The 19,402-nt window shown below is 35.0% G+C and overlaps 1 protein-coding gene across 2 annotated transcripts in view; it reads right to left on the bottom strand.

The window, feature by feature from the left end:
* Hn (phenylalanine-4-hydroxylase) overlaps window positions 1-19,402 on the bottom strand; it is a 47,561-nt gene that overhangs the window by 20,061 nt on the left and 8,098 nt on the right. Inside the window, exon 1 of one of the 2 annotated variants that reach the window (XM_067790240.1) lies at window positions 4,386-4,591. The exons of the other annotated variant lie outside the window; for it this stretch is intronic. Coding sequence (XP_067646341.1) covers window positions 4,386-4,412 — 27 coding nt within the window. The 5' untranslated portion in view covers window positions 4,413-4,591. Of the gene's footprint in view, window positions 1-4,385; window positions 4,592-19,402 lie in introns of those variants that run through there. 2 annotated transcript variants of the gene reach the window in all.

Below are 19,402 nucleotides of genomic sequence, written 5' to 3'. Positions count from 1 at the left end.
AAATGGACCAGGGGCCGTCTGGTAGTGGGATTGTGATTGGAACTGGGACTGTAATTAGAACTAGAACTGGGATTGTGACTGGGACTGAAACTTAAACTGGGATTGGGACTGGGAATAGAACTGGGTGGGGGTGAGTTAAGAGGTAAAAACTTCTTAAGAGATATGCAGATAGACCAAGGTTAGTGTGCGTGGTCTGCTAATTATAAAGAAAACTTTAAATGAGTTCGCTATCTTAGTTACATGGCTTTCGTATCCACCAACAAAATCCTTCTGTAATGTATTTATGGGATACATTTGAAAAACGACTTTAAGTGTATTTTTAATCATGAAGCTCATGAATAGGTATTCGTGCCGCACCACATTTCAAATTTGTAAAATCAAGGTAACACGTCTTAAATGGACACAGTTTCGAAATATTGGCATTGAAGCAAAAGTTCCTATAGGTTGTGTAAATGGATTTAGGCAACCCAAAAATAATAGTGAAAATTTTTTTGTTTCAAAGTAACACGCTTAAAAAGTAGCGGGTGATAGCTAGTTTTGAATAAAATTCTAAAAACGATGACATCCCACGCATCAGTCGATATTTTAAAGTGTTCCGTTTGTTGCAAAAGTATCATTAAAAACAAGTAAGGAAGGCTGAGTTCGGGTGTAACCGAACATTACATACTCAGCTGAGAACTTCGGAGACAAAATAAGGGAACATCACCATGTAGGAAAATGAACCTAGGGTAACCCTGGAATGTGTTTGTATGACGTGGGTATCAAATGGAAGGTATTAAAAAGTATTTTAAAAGGGAGTGGGTCATAGTTCTATAGGTGGACGCCATTTGGGGATATCGCCATAAAGGTGGACCAGCGGTGACTCTAGAAGTTGTTTATATGATATGGGTATCAAATGAAAGGTGCCAATAAGTATTTTTAAAGGGAGTGGGCCTTAGTGCTATAGATGGAAGCGTATTCGAGATATCGCCATAAAGGTGTGTTTGTATGATGTATGTATCAAATTAAAGGTATTAATGAGGGTTTAAAAAGGGAGTGGCCCTTAGTTGTATATGTGAAGGCGTTTTCGAGATATCGACGAAAATGTGGACCAGGGTGACCCGAACATCATCTGTCGGGTACCGCTAATCTATTTATATATGTAATACCACGAACAGTATTCCTGCCAAGATTCCAAGGGCTTTTGATTTCGCCCTGCAGAACTTTTTCATTTTATTCTACTTAATATGGAAGGTGTCACACCCATTTTTCAAAGTTTTTTCTAAAGTTATCTTTTGCGTCAATAAACCAATCGAATTACCATGTTTCATCCCTTTTTTCATATTTGGTATAGAATTATGGAATTTTTTTTCATTTTTCGTAATTTTAGATATCGAAAAAGTGGTAATTTTTTATATCAAGATAAAGGGAGTTCAGATAAGTACGTGAACTAAGTTTAGTAAAGATATATCGAGTTTTGCTCAATTTATCGTGTTAAGGGTCGAGCGGAAGGACAGACGGTCGACTGTGTATTAAAAATGGGCGTGGCTTCAACCGATTTCGCACACAGAAAACAATTATCGTCATAGAATCTATGCCCCTACCAAATTTCACAAGGATTGGTTAATTTTTGTTCGACTTATGACATTAAAAGTATTATAGACAAATTAAATGAAAAAGGGTGGAGCCACGCCCATTTTGAAATTTTCTTTAATGGGTTTTTCGAAATTTTCGATATCGGAAAAGTGGGAGTGGTTATTGTCCGATTTCGTTCATTGGCGATCTGAGCTGAGTGCCCAGGAACCTACGTACCAAATTTCATCAAGATACCTCAAAATTTACTCAAGTTATCGTGTTTACGGACGGACGGACGGGCATAGCTATATAAATTTCTTTTTTTCGCCCAGATCATTTTGATATATAGAAGTATATATATACATATCTCGATTAGTTTATGCCGTTACGGATTACTGTTATGCGAACAAAGTTAATATACTCTGTGAGCTCTGCTCAGCTGATTATAAAAATTAACCAATGATTACGTTACCCTACGCATTTACGCATATCATCAAAACGAAAACGATGCATGAAGTATGATCACGCATAAGATAATACGAAAACTATGTTTTGCGTGATTAGTTTTTTTCGATATTTTGCATCTTGTTTTGATAGAGAGTAGCGTTAATAGGAAACAAGTGCTTTCTAGAAAAAATTGTTTACACAAAAAATAATAGGACACTAACACGTCGAAGCTAAATCTATCCAGCACGACTATCAAGGGACATATTTAAATGTACTGTTTTTAAATTAAAGTTTTTATTGCTTTCAACGCAAAAGCAGGGCACACCCCTTAAGGGGCAATGAGCAATAAAGGGTTATCCAAAAAGTATTCTGTTTACATTTCTACTTACATAGCTGCGGAAAATAAGCCATAAATCTTTTGCTCACTTTTCTTGTAAAGATAACTTTCAAGAAACCGATGTACAATTAATTTTAGATATCAGATTTTGAATCAATTTAACCCTCGTTTAAAATTGAAGCATATTTCTAAAAAATGGTTATTCTTGCAAGACAACCAGTTGTTAAACCCTGTTTTTCCCATTTTGTTTTCATTATCACAATGCTAGTCATTAAATCATCCAATGACGTCATAAAAATTATTGCCGTTATTGAAATCAGGAGTACTATGACGGCTTTTTGTTTTGAGACGCACGTTTTTAAGGCCCGACATTTTCGTCGTTTTGCCGCTGGCGTGTTGGTTAAAAAAAAGTAGAAAAATAAAAATAAATTAAAATAGATTAAATTAACACAAATAAAAAGGTTAAAAATATATGAAAAGCCGGCGATAAAAAATGTATTTATCTTAAGAATGAAAACGGCAGTAAAATTTGAACTTATCATATTTTCCCTTAAAACATGGACCTTAAACTGGGTCAATTTATTAACCGATATCGCGTCATCGATTTTTCGATAAGAATTGGGCTCAGGAAAAAAATTCTCAGTACGCACACCCAAAAAACTAATTTTCGAGTCTGCGAAATTCCATTTTTTTAACTTTTTACTTCTTTCGACTTTTATTTTTAAGGTTTTTTTTATGACCTCCTAAAAAATTTTATTTGATTGTAAAATTTTCATGCATACATATTTTTTTTCTGAGTCCAAATCCTATCGAAAAGTCGACGGCGCGAAATAGGTTAACTTTCGTCCATACAAATCGACCCACCCTAATGGACTTATCGTTATTTTCTTCAGGATAATTTCAAAACTATTTCAGAACCAGCTACAGGATCACTTCATTATCATTTCGACATCATGTTGGGACCAATTGGATTCTAGAATAATTTTGGAACTATTTTATGATCGTATAACTGTCCTGTAATTGTTTCGAATTTCGTCCGAAATTATTCCAACATTGTCCCGACTTGTACCCAAAAAGATGACTCAACTGTCACAAAATAGTCCAGAAACAGTTTAGAAATGGTTGATAAAATTGTGTGAAAAAATATGGGGCATACGCTTGGCTTGATATCTGCTCCTAAAATCCACTACCAATCAAAAAACTAGATAACAAGCTTCCGATGGAACCTCTTTTTAAAAATGACAGCCAATATTTTAAGGACCACGATTTGAAGGCATGTACCCGAAATGTCGGAAGTCATGCAGGAGAGGGTACTATATAAAATATCCAACGCTTCTCGGGGTTCCCGAGATGGTCGGGTTATATCCGCAATGGACCATCAACATCGATAAAACACCCTAAAACCTTCTGGGAGTGTTTCTATAACCACAACTACAACAACGGGGAAAGCAGAAAATGGAACAACGGTGTTTGTATTCTGCAGCAAGACGACGTTTTCCACACGCTCCAATAAAGGATGCGATCGATGGGATAAAAAAAAATAAATGTAAGGCGCGATAACCTCCGAAGAGATTTAAGGCCGAGTTTCTCCTCCAATTCTGCGTCGTGCTCCTCTTATTATTACCTACAAATTGGCTGGCTAGGACCTACTTGTTTTATGCCGACTCCGAACGGCATCTGCAAACTTATTCTAACTTGTTTCTAAAATTTTTTTAATGTAGCTTTGCCCGGGGCGTGAACCCAGGATCTCCGGTGTGGTAGGCGGAGCACGCTACCATCACAACACGGCGGCCGGATCGATGCGATAGGGACCTCTTTTATGAGCAACTTGAGAAGACATACCATGACGGCTAGGTTAAAAACTGTTTCTATATACACAAGGCTTTGGAAACATAAAAGAGCGACCTCCACTGAGTTAGTAGATTCAGAAGAGTAAGACTCCAAATCTAAGTTAACGTAAGTTATCTCGAAGCAGGAGTGAGTGATGCAATTTGCTACACAACGTTAAAGGTTTGATAAAACACACAAATATACAGAATTTACTCACATCATTGCACTCGCAGGAATCAGGCATTTTTATTTGTAAGCTTTTTATCTCGACGTGTGTTCAGAAAATATTCTCTTCTTTTAAAAATTCACTATTTGCTTCAATGTTTGCGTCAATATATTTAAAAAACTTAATTAAAATTTTAAAATAATTTTGCAATAAATACAATCCGCTAATCATTAAACAACAAAGACGTGAATGCAAAAACGAGAAATAAACTTAACCATTCCTTTTATATGCTTCTCCAAGTCAGATTTAGTTTTCAAACTAAATTGTTTAAATGTTATACTTTCTGACAACACTTGAACTATCTATTTACAGCCTGATTCTAATGTGGTAACAACTTTCTTCACCACGGCAACTTTCTTCATGTGGTAACTTTTGTACCCGTTTGGTATTCTGCCCACGAAAGTAGCCGGATAATTGTTTACCCACAAAAGTAGGTGGTTACATCGAAATAACCACACAACAGCTGTTGTCTAGAAAAAGGCAAAACTGAAAAATAAAGAATTGTGAGCGCAAATAAGTAAACATAATAGTAAAAACTGTTGCCTCTTGCTATACATATTTGTTTCCATGTACTTTCACAGTATATATTACAATATAGCTATGTAAAAACGTAAGCATGTATGCACATATGTATATACACATCGTCCCGTTTATTCGTTAACATAGTATCTACGAGTGACACATTTTCGGTAAAGCTATGGCTGAACCATACACGGTGGCAGCATGGTGACATACCTACAAACAAATAAAAATTCCATGTACTTCGTTTTTGTAAATTCGATGGACAAATGTCAAAATCATACTGCGCCCGAAGTTGATGTATCAAATTAAATAAAAAAAAGTTTATATTCAGCTGTCCCATGCTGCCACCTTGTATCGTTCCGCCATGGGTAAAGCGAAGAAAACCAACTTTTAAATTTCACCACAGACACTGGTGAGTTTTTCGGTGATGACAGCGTTTCCACTTTGGACAGAATCGCGAATAAAACAACTGGTTACGATTTTCGGTTACATAATGTTCTGGGTACTATTTTACCGGTAACACTAAGAATTGGGCCGTTAGTAAGACATGACGAAAACCAGACGCTCTTTTCATTCATTAAAATGGAATTTGCGAATTACAAAACTCCCGGTCATACAATCAATATAAATGTACATACATACACACATCCATATACATATGTTGCTGTAGTTATTATTTAGTAAACGAAAACTTCCATACAATAAGTTGTAAATGTGCCATAATACGTGCCATTAAAAATAGATATACTCCACTCTAGATCATAGATTAGATTGATACGAATCTTTTGTTTACGCTCTCATATTTTCGCTCTCACGAGGGATTTATCTTCTAGTTGATGCTGGCAACAATCACAGATAAATCCCTCGCGCCAGCTGAAGCGGGTGCCAGAACAAAAAATGTGCCAGCCAAAACGAAAAACGTGCCAAAAATTTTGGTAAACTTTTGTTTGACCTACAACTGTAGAATAGCGTTCAAAAATTATGGGAAAAAGGATAAAAATACTTGTTTTAGTGTAAATATTATTAGTTCGAAGGTGGAGGGTAAATATTATTTCCCGATCAAAAGTTATCGCTAAAACAGGTTTTGTAAATATGAAGTCCCGATGCAACCAGTCCATTTTGATCACAGAACCTGGAACGTCAGACATGTAGGATAGGCCCTACCATTGAATGATGTTAACTATTATATCATAGGTCGGATTTACTGAAACTTCAAAAGAATATATGGTTTTCACTGTGAGTTAAATGCGTTACAATATTTGACTAGTTACTTTAATCAAAATGTAAATTTTACTTAGATTTGTTTATATTTGACTCCAAATAGTAGTATTATTGTAAAATGAGTTTAAAGAAATAAATATTTTACGACTATCATTTTTTTAAATGATTGAAACTATAATCGCCGAAATGTATGTCAAAAATCCCCATAATCAGATCTATTCATTTTTGTTTGGATTGGCATCACTGACAAATGTTATAAAAAAAGTGTATTTTGACAGCGCTCTCTCGAAACAAAGAGTTGCAAATCCATTCATCTATGCTCTAGATAATTTGTTTTGGTTACTGTTTGTTGAAAATCTGACGCAATTTTTCATAATGTTTACATCTTTCTAGTATATATCAATATGTATGTAGTATAAGAATGACTCAGTGCGAAGATTGGCTTCAATGTTTGACGGTTTGAGCTTATCAGTGGCATGTACCATATATGAATGGATTTGCGTCTTTTTGTTTCGAGAGAGCGCTGTCAAAATATGTACACATTTTTTCTAACATTGCCACTCCAAACAAAAATGAATAGAGCTGAATATGGGGATTTTTGGCATACATTTTGGCGATTTTATAGTTTCAATTTTTAATAAAATGATTGTCAATTGTTTTTGTTTTTATCGGCCTATTGATAAATGATTCAGGTTCGATTCGAGCTCAAGGCCAGAACAATAATTTTTTTCTAATGATAATTATTGTTATTTTTTAATTTTTCTAAATTTGAAAAATTGTATTTTGTTTTTGGAATAGTAAGTAGAAAATTTTTCAGACAACCTGCCATAGCTGCGCAGATAAATCCATTTCAAAGGGTGCTAAGCCTTCATCATCAGTACGCATTGCATACTTTAGCGCAGCATGCCTAAAGCGTACTGATGATGAAGGCTTAGCACCCTTCGAAATGGATCTATCTGCGCAGCTATGGCAGGTTGTCTGAAAAATTTTCTACTTAAAATGATTGTCGAAAAATATTAATTGCTTAAAACTTATTTTACAATAATACGACTAGCTAGAGTTAAATATTGTAACGAATTTACTGCAAATCCTCTTAATTGCAACCTTCTGCTAAGTTCGAATCAGTAAACTGTTGAATAAATAACTCCAATATTTAATAATGTAAAATGGCCTTTATTAAAGTACTTCAACATAAATAACTCTACTATTGCCCGACAGATAGCGTGTTTAATCGAAAATGATTCCAGCGCCTCTATCTGTCGCTGCCTTTTATACTCTTTGATTTCCTCTTTCGCATCTTTTAGTCGCTTCCATTTCCATAATCTACTAGTTGGCCATCAGCTATCAAATTTCTCAGCTGTAACTACAATTGCACGATTTTATAGCTTCTCTCATTGCATACTTTCGGGAGTATCTCAGATATATGCATGTGGTTGTGCGTTGCTTCTCAGCTGCGTATACGTACATATGTGTAGACATAATGATTGATTCGTTTATGTAGATACATAATGATTGATGTATGGATGTGCATACAATCACTGTTTAGCATCGGCTTAGAGATTGCAGTACCCTCAGTGTTGCTAATATTCGTAACAATATAAACAAATCTCAATAAAATTTACATTTTATTAAATTAATTAGTCAAATATTGTAACGAATTTAATTCACAGTGAAAACCAAATGTTCTTTTGAAATTGGAGTAAATGTAAAGGTTAAAAGTTAACATCATTTACTGGATAGGGCTTATCTTTCATGTCTGACGTTCCAGGTTCTGTGATCACAATCTATTGGTTGCATCGGGACTTCATATTTACAAAACCTGTTTTTAGTGATAACTTTTGAATGGGAAATAATATTTACCTTCCACACTCGAACTAAATATATTTACACTAAAACAAGTATTTTTATCTTTTTTCCCATAATTTTTGAACGCATTTCCACAATTGTAGGTCAAACTAAAGTTTACCGAAATTTTTGGCCCGTTTTTCATTTTATCTGACACATTTTTTGTTCTGGCACCCGCTTTTTAATACACTTCCCAGTGTCCGATTGAGCTGAAATTTTGCACACATGTATAACTCTGATGACAATACAATATAACTTTGCGAGAATTCGATAAATTAATCGATAACAGAGTTATCCGTAAAGATTTGTGCTCACCTTGGCATAAAAGCCTAAGGTCTCGAGAACGCAGGTAACTATACGTAGAAGTTAGGCTGTTATCGCTAAATGTTGCATACTTTTTGTTGCATACTTTTCTGCGCACTTGATTTTGTTTTACATATTTTTGGCGATGGAACAGAGCAGAGATCTGCAATAAGTAGTTGTAAACTGAACGCGACATAGGCAAAGTCACAATAAAATATGATTTTAAGTTAGTTAACACTCGAATAGAAGAACTTGTCTGTTCAAAGTTGACTTTTCGAAGAAATCTTGTAATGTTGATGCATTAAAAGAAATGGATAGGGTGAGAAACGGTAGAAATAACTAAGTAAAGATTACATAAATAATTTAAACAATATTTTGGCCTACTAAAAATTTAAAGAAATTCATATTTAAATTAAATTTAAGAAAAAAGTTTTTCTAAGAACAAGCTCCTATTACTTGTTAATAAGGCGAACTAAAAAGTAAAAAATAAAATTTAAGAAAAAAAAACTTTTTTAAAAATGAGCTTTTATTATAATAAAATAAAATTAATTAATAAAATTTATATTAATAAAATTAACTAAAAGGTAAAAAATAAATTGACTGTCAAGAAATATAACACTTTATAAGTTCATCGTAACCTTTAACGATAATTAGGTTTTTTCGTCTGCGACAAAAAAAATTCCATATTGTACATAATTATATATTTTTAACATTAAAACTTTGCACCTAAATTATTAAATCGTACAGTTTATATCACAGTCTTAATTGTTCTAATAAAAGCGTGTTACATTGTAATAGCAAGAAAAGGAGGTCCTAAATATTCTTAATTATACCATCAAAATTTAACACGCTTTTTATTAGAACAATTAGAACTGTGATATAAACTGCAAGATTTAATAATTTAGGTGTAAAGTTTTATTGTTAAAAATATATAATTATGTACAATATGACGGCCACTTGATGTGATGGTAGCGTGCTCCGCCTACCACACCGTATGCCCTGGGTTCACACCCCCGGCAAAGCAACATCAAAATTTTATAAATAGGGTTCTTTAATTAGAAGACAATTTTTCTAAGCGGGGTCGCCCCTCGGCAGTGTTTGGCAGTCGCTCCGGGTGCACATCTGCCATGAAAAGCTCTCAGTGAAAACTCATCTGCCTTGCAGGTGCCGTTCGAAGTCGGCATAAAACATGTAGATCCCGTCCGGCCAATTTGTAGGGAAAATCGAGAGGAGCACGACGCAAATTGGAAGAGAAGATCGGCCTTAGATCTCTTCGGAGATTATCGCGCCATACATGTATGCATGTATGTACAATATGGAATTTTTTTGTGGCAGACGAAAAAGCCTAATTATCGTTAAAGGTTACAATGAACTTATAAAGTGTTATATTTCTTTACAGTCAATTTATTTTTTACTTTTTAGTTAATTTTATTAACCAATAATAAAAGCTTATTTTCAAAAATGTTTTTGTTTCTTTAACTTTTTTCATGTATGGTGCTGTATATGTTACCAGTAGCAAAATCTTGTTCCTGTCGTAATCCACGCCCAAAATCCTTACAGAGGCGTCGAACAGCTTTGCTATAGAAATGTAGTCTGCCTTTTCCAAAAGTGCGGTGTTTAGCAAAAACCGTTTACTAGACAAATGTTCGTTACAATCTAACACTCCTATTATGATATTGGCAATGTACCAGCCTAAAGTATCAGTGGTCTCGTCAATTGACAACCAAATATAATGGTTTTTTTCCATATTATTTATAGCATTTATTGTTGACGAAAACACACTTTAAATATTTTCCCATCAAGTAGTTTCGCAAGGCGTTTTAAAATTGGTGTATTTATCCAAAAAAGCTTAAAAATGTTTGTTTCTCACTTTGTAGAGCGGAATATCAGCAGCTAAAAGTGCTTCGCACAAATCTTTATTAACACTGCCAAGCGGTAAGACTTCTTGTACGAACTGTTTCGTAGTGTCTCCAGGTTTTGGGAACTTTTTCGCCCCATTAATATAAGAAGCTGCTTGAAAATGCTGTTTAATAGAAAACAACTTAGTTTTACAATACGTTAGTGTATATATGTAGCTGAAACTAGTAGGAATGGTATATGTGACCCGGTCTATGAAAAGGTGGCTTATGACTAAAAAAAAACAGCTGTTTCTCGCAATTTCTTTTTTGAGTCATAAGCCACCTTTTCATAGACCGGGTCACATATGTAAATCCCAGTTCTAACTTAAACTTATTTTTTTCTTGTTAACTAACAGCTGATTTTACTTTCAACCTCGATAGTAGATATGTAGTCCTGTATAACCCTGCGCAGCGTTGCGATGTTGCGCTTATACCGAGAGTGCTTCACTGGTGCTTATACACTATTTTGCAACAACAATTACGCCAGAGACCCTAAAAATATTTGAAATGCAACAAGTAAGGAAGGCTAAGTTCGGGTGAACCTAGAGTAACCCTGGAATGTGGTTGTATGACATGTGTATCAAATGGAAGGTATTAAAGAGTATTTTAAGAGAGAGTAGGCCATAGTTCTATGGATGGACGCCATTTAGGGATATCGCCATAAAGGTGGACCAGGGCTGACTCTAGAAGGTGTTACTGAGCATTTTAAGAGGGAGTGGGCCTTAGGTCTATCGGTGGACGCCTTTTCGAGATATCGCCATTAAGGTGGACCAGGGGTGACTCTAGAATGTGTTTGTACGATATGGGTATCAAATGAAAGCTGTTAATGAGTATTTTGAAAAGGAGTGATCCTTAGTTCCATAGGTGGACGCCGTTTCGAGATATCGCCATAAAGGTGGACCAGGGGTGTCTCTAGAATGTGTTTGTACGTTATGGGAATCAAATGAAAGGTGTTACTGAGCATTTTAAGAGGGGGTGGGCATTAGGTCTATAGGTGGACGCCTTTTCGAGATATCGCCATTAGGGTGGGCCAGGGGTGACTCTAGAATGTTTGTACGATATGGGTATCAAACGAAAAGTGTTGCTGAGCATTTAAAGAGGGAGTGGGCATTTGGTCTGTCTATAGGTGGACGCCTTTTCGAAATGTCGCCATTAGGGTGGGCCAGGGGTGACTCTAGAATGTGTTTGTATGATATGGGTATCAAATGAAAGATGGTAATGAGTATTTTAAAAGGGAGTAATCCTTAGTTCTATAGGTGGACGCCTTTTCGAGATATCGCCATAAAGGTGGACCAAGGGTGAGTCTAGAATGTTTGTACGATATGGGTATCAAACGAAAGGTGTTACTGAGCATTTTAAGAGGGAGTGGGCATGAGGTCTATAGGTGGACGCCTTTTCGAGATATCGTCATAAGGGTGGGCCAGGGGTGACTCTAGAATGTGTTTGTACGATATGGGTATCAAACGAAAGGTGTTACTGAGCATTTTAAGAGGGAGTGGGAATTAGGTCTATAGGTGGACGCCTTTTCGAGATATCGCCATTAGGGTGGGCCAGGGGTGACTCTAGAATGTTTGTACGATATGGGTATCAAACGAAAGGTGTTACCGAGGATTTTAAGAGGGAGTGGGCATTAGGTCTATAGGTGGACGCCTTTTCGAGATATCGCCATTAGGGTGGGCCAGGGTGACTCTAGAATGTGGTTGTACGATATGGGTATCAAATGAAAGGTGGTAATGAGTATTTTAAAAGGGAGTAATCCTTAGTTCTATAGGTGGACGCCTTTTCAAGATATCGCCATAAAGGTGGACCAAGGGTGACTCTAGAATGTTTGTACGATATGGGTACCAAACGACAGGTGTTACTGAGCATTTTAAGAAGGAGTGGGCATTAGGTCTATAGGTGGACGCCTTTTCGAGATATCGCCATTAGGGTGGGCCAGGGGTGACTCTAGAATGTTTGTACGATATGGGTATCAAACGAAAGGTGTTACTGAGCATTTTAAGAGGGAGTGGGCATTAGGTCTATAGGTGGACGCCTTATTGAGATATCGCCATTAGGGTGGGCCAGGGGTGACTCTAGAATGTGTTTGTACGATATGGGTATCAAACGAAAGGTGTTAATGAGTATTTCAAAAGGGCGTGCGGCTTAGTTCTATAGGTGGTCGCCATTTCGAGATATCGGCATAAAGGTGGACCAGGGGGGACTCTAGAATATGTTTGTACGAAATGGGTATCAAACGAAAGGTATTAATGAGGGTTTTAAAAGCGAGTGGCCCTTAGATGTATATGTGAAGGCGTTCTCGCGATATCGACCAAAATGTGGACCAGGTGATCCAGAAAATCATCTGTCGGGTACTGCTAATTTATTTATATATGCAATACCACTAACAGTATTCTTGCCAAAATTCCAAGGGCTGTTGATTTCGCCTTGTAGAACTTTTTCATTTTCTTCTACTTAATATGGTAGGTGTCACACCCATTTTACAAAGTTTTTTCCAAAGTTATATTTTGTGTCAATAAACCAATCCAGTTACCATGTTTCATCCCTTTTTTCGTATTTGGTATAGAATTATGGCATTTTTTCATTTTTCGTAATTTTCGATATCGATAAAGTGGGCGTGGTTATGGTCGGATTTCGGCCATTTTTTATACCAAGATAAAGTGAGTTCAGATAAGTACGTGGGCTAAGTTTAGTAAAGATATATATGTTTTTGCTCAAGTTATTGTGTTAACGGCCGAGCGGAAGGACAGACGGTGGACTGTGTATAAAAACTGGGCGTGGCTTGCACCGATTTCGCCCATTTTCACAGAGAACAGTTACCGTCATAGAATCTATGCCCCTACCAAATTTGAGAAGGATTGGTAAATTTTTGTTCGATTTATGGCATTAAAAGTATTCTAGACAAACTAAATGAAAATGGGCGGAGCCACGCCCATTTTGAAATTTTCTTTTATTTTTGTATTTTGTTGCACCATATCATTACTGGAGTTAAATTTTGACTTAATTTACTTATATACAGTAAAGATATTAAATTTGTTGTTAAAATTTGAATTTAAAAAAATTTTTTTTAAAACGTGGGCGTGTTCTTCATCCAATTTTGCTAATTTTTTTTAGCACATATATAGTAATAGTAGTAACGTTCCTGCCAAATTTCATCATGATATCTTCAACGACTGCCAAATTACAGCTTGCAAAACTTTTAAATTACCTTCTTGTAAAAGTGGGCGGTGCCACGCCCATTGTCCAAAATCTTACTAATTTTCTATTCTGCGTCATAACGTCAACCCATCTACCAAGTTTCATCGCTTTAACCGCCTTTGGCAATGAATTATCGCATTTTTTCGGTTTTTCGAAATTTTCGATATCGAAAAAGTGGCCGTGGTTATCGTTCATTTTAAATAGCGATCTGAGATGTGTGCCCAGGAATCTACATACCAAATTTCATCAAGATACTTCAAAATTTACTCAAGTTATCGTGTTAACGGACAGACGGACGGACGGACGGACATGGCTAAATCAAATTTTTTTTCGATATTGATGATTTTGATATATGGAAGTCTATATCTATCTCGATTCCTTTATAGCTGTACAACCAACCGTTATCCAATCAAAGTTAATATACTCTGTGAGCTCTGCTCAACTGGGTATAATAACGTTTTAAATGAATAACGTTTTAAGCGCCAATCGAAATGTAACTTGACTTCTTGCGGATTATTTCTCATATCGCTCTTTTATTTCTGTTTTTTTTTTTTTTAATAATTATGTACCTGATAATATCACATCACAGTGTGTGTCTATGATTTTATTTATTTTTCTAACCTTACACATAAATTTGCTGTTTTTAAAATTTTTTTATCTAATAGGTCTTCCTTTATGTCGAGTCGTGTAGGTTTTTTTCGTTTAATGCTTACTATGGTGATTTAATGCAAATGCATAACTTTGTCACCTCATATGAAATTAATCGTGAAGTGCCTTATTGTAAACCTTCACAAGTAGCGTAACTCACAGCTGATTGCTCAAAATTAACACACACAAACAACACTAAAGTCCATATTACGAAAAACTCTAAGAAATTTTCAAGTTAAATATTAAGCAGATAAACTTTGCCAATTTTGGAATGTATAGCATTTATTACACCTTATTTGCAGTAATTAAACGGAAGTTTTAGTTTATTTTCAAGTATTTAATAATTTTTTTATTTATCTGTTATTTATACAAAGATTGAAGGTATATTGATGCAATGCAACTCTGTTCTTCCTGCCAGTCTTCATAATCTGAGTTTAAGCTGAACAATGAATTATATTACTTATGCCGCAAATAAGCATTTACTTTTACAATATGCAAAAAAATGCTTTTATTGCAAAATATGCTGAAATATGTTCTAACAAATATGGCTTAAACATTTTCTTTTTTTCAAAATAGCATTCCTACATTATATATTTCGTGATAGAGCATAAGATAATACACATGCTTGAGCATATTTTTGGTTGCCCTGTTGATAATTCCTACGAGTAGTAAAAGGGTACAAAACTTAGCCATTCTGGAACATTCCAAAAACACCTTTCATAGGAAAACACAATAATTTGATATAATTTCCACATTTTTTTTTTTTTTAATTTAAAAATTTGTTATGTTTATATGAATGGGGATAAGTTGTGGAGTGCTGGTATACTCTTGGAGGAAAGTTTGAGTAGGTTTTTAGGAGTATTTAAGGAGTACTGCACAACTGATCCTTATACATTAAAAAATTTTAGTCTAATTTACATTGCAATATCCTCGGACAGTATCACCAACTTCAGCTCGATGTAGTCCTTATGAGTACTTCATGGAATACCTACGGATGGGAATTTTCCGAAAAATTTTAAAAAAGTACTCAATAGATCATTCACAAGCAAAGCTGGAGCTTGGTCAAGTACTTCATATTGGAGTACTAATATGACAAAAATGGTATGCAACACCCAACTATTTCTTACAGGGTTGCAGAAATAATGGCACCAGACCTTTTACTCTATAAAAAACTAATACTCTTCACACCAAGGTGCTCAGAATCCAATAACTTCCAAGCCAAAATGCATTAATTCCAAAAAATTTTAAACCAAAACGCAATAAATAAATTGTTAAAGACCAAAACGCAATAATTACAAAAAAGTAACTGTCTTAACTTCAAATTTAGTTGTCCTATAAATGCACATATAACACTGGACCACAAATTCCAATTTTTTTCTGCACTAGAGACGCCATTATGAAATTCCTATGTAAAATCACCCCCTGATTTCGAAAATCAAGGTTATTTTTAAATTCATGGTAAGGTTTTTGAGATATTTACTAATTACCATTAGGCCCTGCAGATTCAAAGATAAGGAACAATCATTACGGATTTTTTAAATTTTTTTGTAAATATATAAAAAAAATTGTAATTTGCGAGGAAAGATCTCGAAAAGTTTTTATTTTTTTACAGATTTTGTTTTTCTTAAGCTCTGTTTTATTACAAAAAAAAAGCTTTCATTCAACAAAATCGACGGTCTAATACAAAAATTATAAGCATTCAAGTAAATATATCCATTTAATACTTAAGTACCCTACTGGTACATATGTGTTCGTATTCGTATATCAGTTAGTTAGCAGGTAGATTTTCAAAGGGTTATTATATACAAAAAACTGTTAGTGTCGTTTTCTCAAACCCAAGTACATTTCAAGCAAGAGCATATTTTAAAAGCAGGTAGTGTTTTCTTTGTAGAACTAGGGAATCTTTTTGTCTAGGTAGGCTTGAATTTTTACTTGATCTAAGTATAAATAATAGTACATGCGCCTTGTTTCTTCATAATACCTGCAAGGCTCGCCGGATACTGTTCAGTTTATAATTGCAGTTTATAACCTGTCATTTACTTAAAAATATAATATGAATAAAAGGGCGCGAGAGTTTGGGTGTAGAAATGATCCAGATATGTTCTGTTTCATCTGCGGCCAATTTATCGTTAAAAGGATGCGACGTGTGTTTTCAAATCCTTTGAAACTTACATACTATATGTATTTTGGAATTGAGCCTAAAAACAATGAAAACCCGTGCACACCGAATACTGTGCGCACCACATATTGAGTCGAATTGATTTTTTCGGAAACCGGAACAAAAAAGAGCATTGTAAAAATTATTAATTTGCTCCCTTTTAATGCATAGCTGACTAATTTCTGAAACTATTTATTTAGGCGACATATGAAATGTATTACATCAATGAAGTGGAGGAAACCAACTTTCCATTCAATAGACTGCTATATTTGTACTGAAAAAGTACTTGGGGTTGGAAAGTGAAGAAAAGTAACCCATGCGAGCGTATCTACAGTCTCATTACCAGAACTAAATTCAACGGAAGCTACATTGCCAGAATCAAATTTAACTTTAGTTCCGGCTCCAGTTTCATTGTCAACAGCAGTATATGATTACGCGGCATCATGTTGTACTGGATTTCAAACGGAAAACGAAAGTAACTCTTTGTCACACGCACAACTCAATGATTGGATAAGGGATTTGGAATTGTCAAAGGAAAAGGCCGAACTACACGCCTCTCGTATGCAACAATCTAAATTTGTTTCGTTCGATTTTAAGGTAACATATTATAGAACTCGTCACGAAAAATTTTCCAAGTACTACACGAAGGAGGACAGTGTTTGTTACTGCAAAGACATTGCTGGTCTATTCAAACAGTTTGGTGAACCATATGATTCAAAAGAGTGACGATTGTTCATAGACGGAAATAAATTAAGTTTAAAGGACGTATTATTGCATATTGGCAACCAAAAGCCATCTACCCCGATCGGGCATGCAGTAAATACCATGGTAACGTATGAGATAATGCAAAAATTGCTCAAAGTAATTAAATACGAAGAACATGATTAAAAAATATGTGCCGATCTTAAAGTCGTTGGAGTGCTATGTGGTCTACAAATTGGATACACAAAATACTGTTGATTTCTATGCAAATAAAGACCACTACATCATAAAGGATTGGCCATAACGATACGAATTTCAAGTTGGGGTAGATAGCATAAAATACTCCCCACTTATAAAGTACGAAAAAATAATTCTACCTACGCTCCACATCAAGCTCGGCCTTATCAAAAACTTTGTCAAGACTTTGGACAAAGAAGGCAAAGCTTTTCATCATTTGAAGAAAATCTTTTCTGAGATTTCAGAAGCAAAAATAAAGGCAGGGATTTTTGTGGGACCACAAATAAGGAAAATGATGACCAATAACCATTTCAAAGAACTATTGTCACCAGTGGAGGTAGCAGCGTGGGATTCTTTTCAAAAGGTCGTTACTTCTTTTTTAGACAAACACAAAAGTCCTAACTACGAGATGATAGTGAACGACTTAATCAAAAATTATGCGGAACGGGTAAATAAAAAAGTATATTTAAGACAAAAAATGTGTATGAAAATTTTTAAATTTACATGAGAATATATAGCCCTAGATCTGAATTCATCGTCCAGTTCCAAACAAACAAGAAAGAGAAAAATATAAACAAAAAATTTGTTCTGAATTGAAAGATAAATCCAGCCTAAGAAAATTATATACTAATGTGTCACTTATGTATTTATCTAATTTACATGTTATTTTCTTTCAGGAGTAAGTATGTCTTTAAAAATTCATTTGCTACACTCCCATTTAAATTTTTTTCCGCAAAATCTTGGCGATGAAAGTGACGAGCATGGCGAAAGGTTTCACCAGCAAATGAAAATGATTGAAAGTCGGTATCCAGGATTCTGGGATGTCGCTACGATGGGTTGGTTTCTCATAAGAGAAACCGATCCTAATCTAAATAAGCGTCAAAGCAAGACACACAACTTTCAATTGTAAAATAAGATCATAGAGTTAAGACCGAATCACATGTACATATGCTGTTATTTGTAGGGTACTTAAGTTTTACTATGTGGATATATTTATTTGAATGCTTATAACTTTTGTATTAGTTCATTGATTTTGTTGAATGAGAGAAGAAAAATCTGCAAAAAAATCAAAAGTTTTCGAGATCCTTCCTCGCAAAGTACAAATTTTTTTATATTTTTACAAAAAAAAAATGAAAAAATCCATAATGATTGTTCGTTATCTTTGAATCTGCAGGGCCTAGCAAAAAGTGTTGTATGCACAGTTTATAGCAAATTTGATTACCTTTTAAAAGCTTCGTAAATATCTCAAAAACGTTACCATAGAATTAAAAATAACTTTGATTATCGGAATCAGGGGGTGATTTTACAAAGGAATTTCATAATGGCGTCTCTGGTGCATTTTGACTGTAAACCAGTGTAATTGGTCAAAATGGTATTCAGTCAGGCGAGTGGAAAGTGCAAAGCGTCAAAAATTTCTCCTGACTTCAGCGACACAGGTACGTAAGTTTTTGGGACTAACAGGTGTCATTACGAAGCCCCTCACTCTATTGCTCACAAAGGGCGAAAGTTTCGAATGGACGAAAGCACAAGAGGAAGCCTGTTCGATCATTAAAAGCCGCATGAGATGCATACAGATGCCAGCGGTCTAGGTAAAAAATAAATACAAAGTGGATATACATACCTCCCCAGAAATTGATTGGACGGGACCTACATGTTTTATGCCGACTCCGAAAGGCATCTGCAAGGCAGATTAGTTTTCACTGAGAGCTTTTCATGGCAGAAATACACTCGGAGTGCTTGCCAAACACCCAGCTTTCTTCTTCTAATAGAAAACCTTGTTTCTATTATTTATATTTCTATTTTCCTTTGGCGTGAACCCAGCATCTTCGTTGTAGTAGACGGAGCACGCTCCCATCACACCACGGTAGACTAAATGAAATTTAAAATGAAACAAAAAATAATAATTAAAAATACAATTTTTAAGTTAAACTGTTTTATTGAAAGCAATACTTACATGAAGTAATAATAATACTAAAAGCTAGAAAATAATTAGGTAGGTCCTAGGTACTAGTCATCACACTCCTCATCAATCTAGGGCGTTGATCAGACAATTAAATAAAAGCGTTGGGCGCGTGAAATTTCTAAAAATGTGAGGCGGAGCATATCCTGATTAAGGTTCAGTTTGTCTTATATATGACTAAAAATAGAAATTTGACGCGTCCAACGCTTTTATTTAATTGTCTGATCAACGCCCTAGATTGATGAGGAGTGTGATGGCTAGTACCTAGGACCTACCTAATTATTTTCTTGCTTTTAGTATTATTATTACTTCATGT

Source organism: Eurosta solidaginis, chromosome 5, assembly GCF_040869045.1.
Source record: "Eurosta solidaginis isolate ZX-2024a chromosome 5, ASM4086904v1, whole genome shotgun sequence".
Classification (NCBI taxonomy): Eukaryota; Metazoa; Arthropoda; class Insecta; order Diptera; family Tephritidae; genus Eurosta; species Eurosta solidaginis.
Note: the sequence above shows the minus strand (reverse complement) of the source record. Positions and strands in the feature narration are given on the sequence as shown.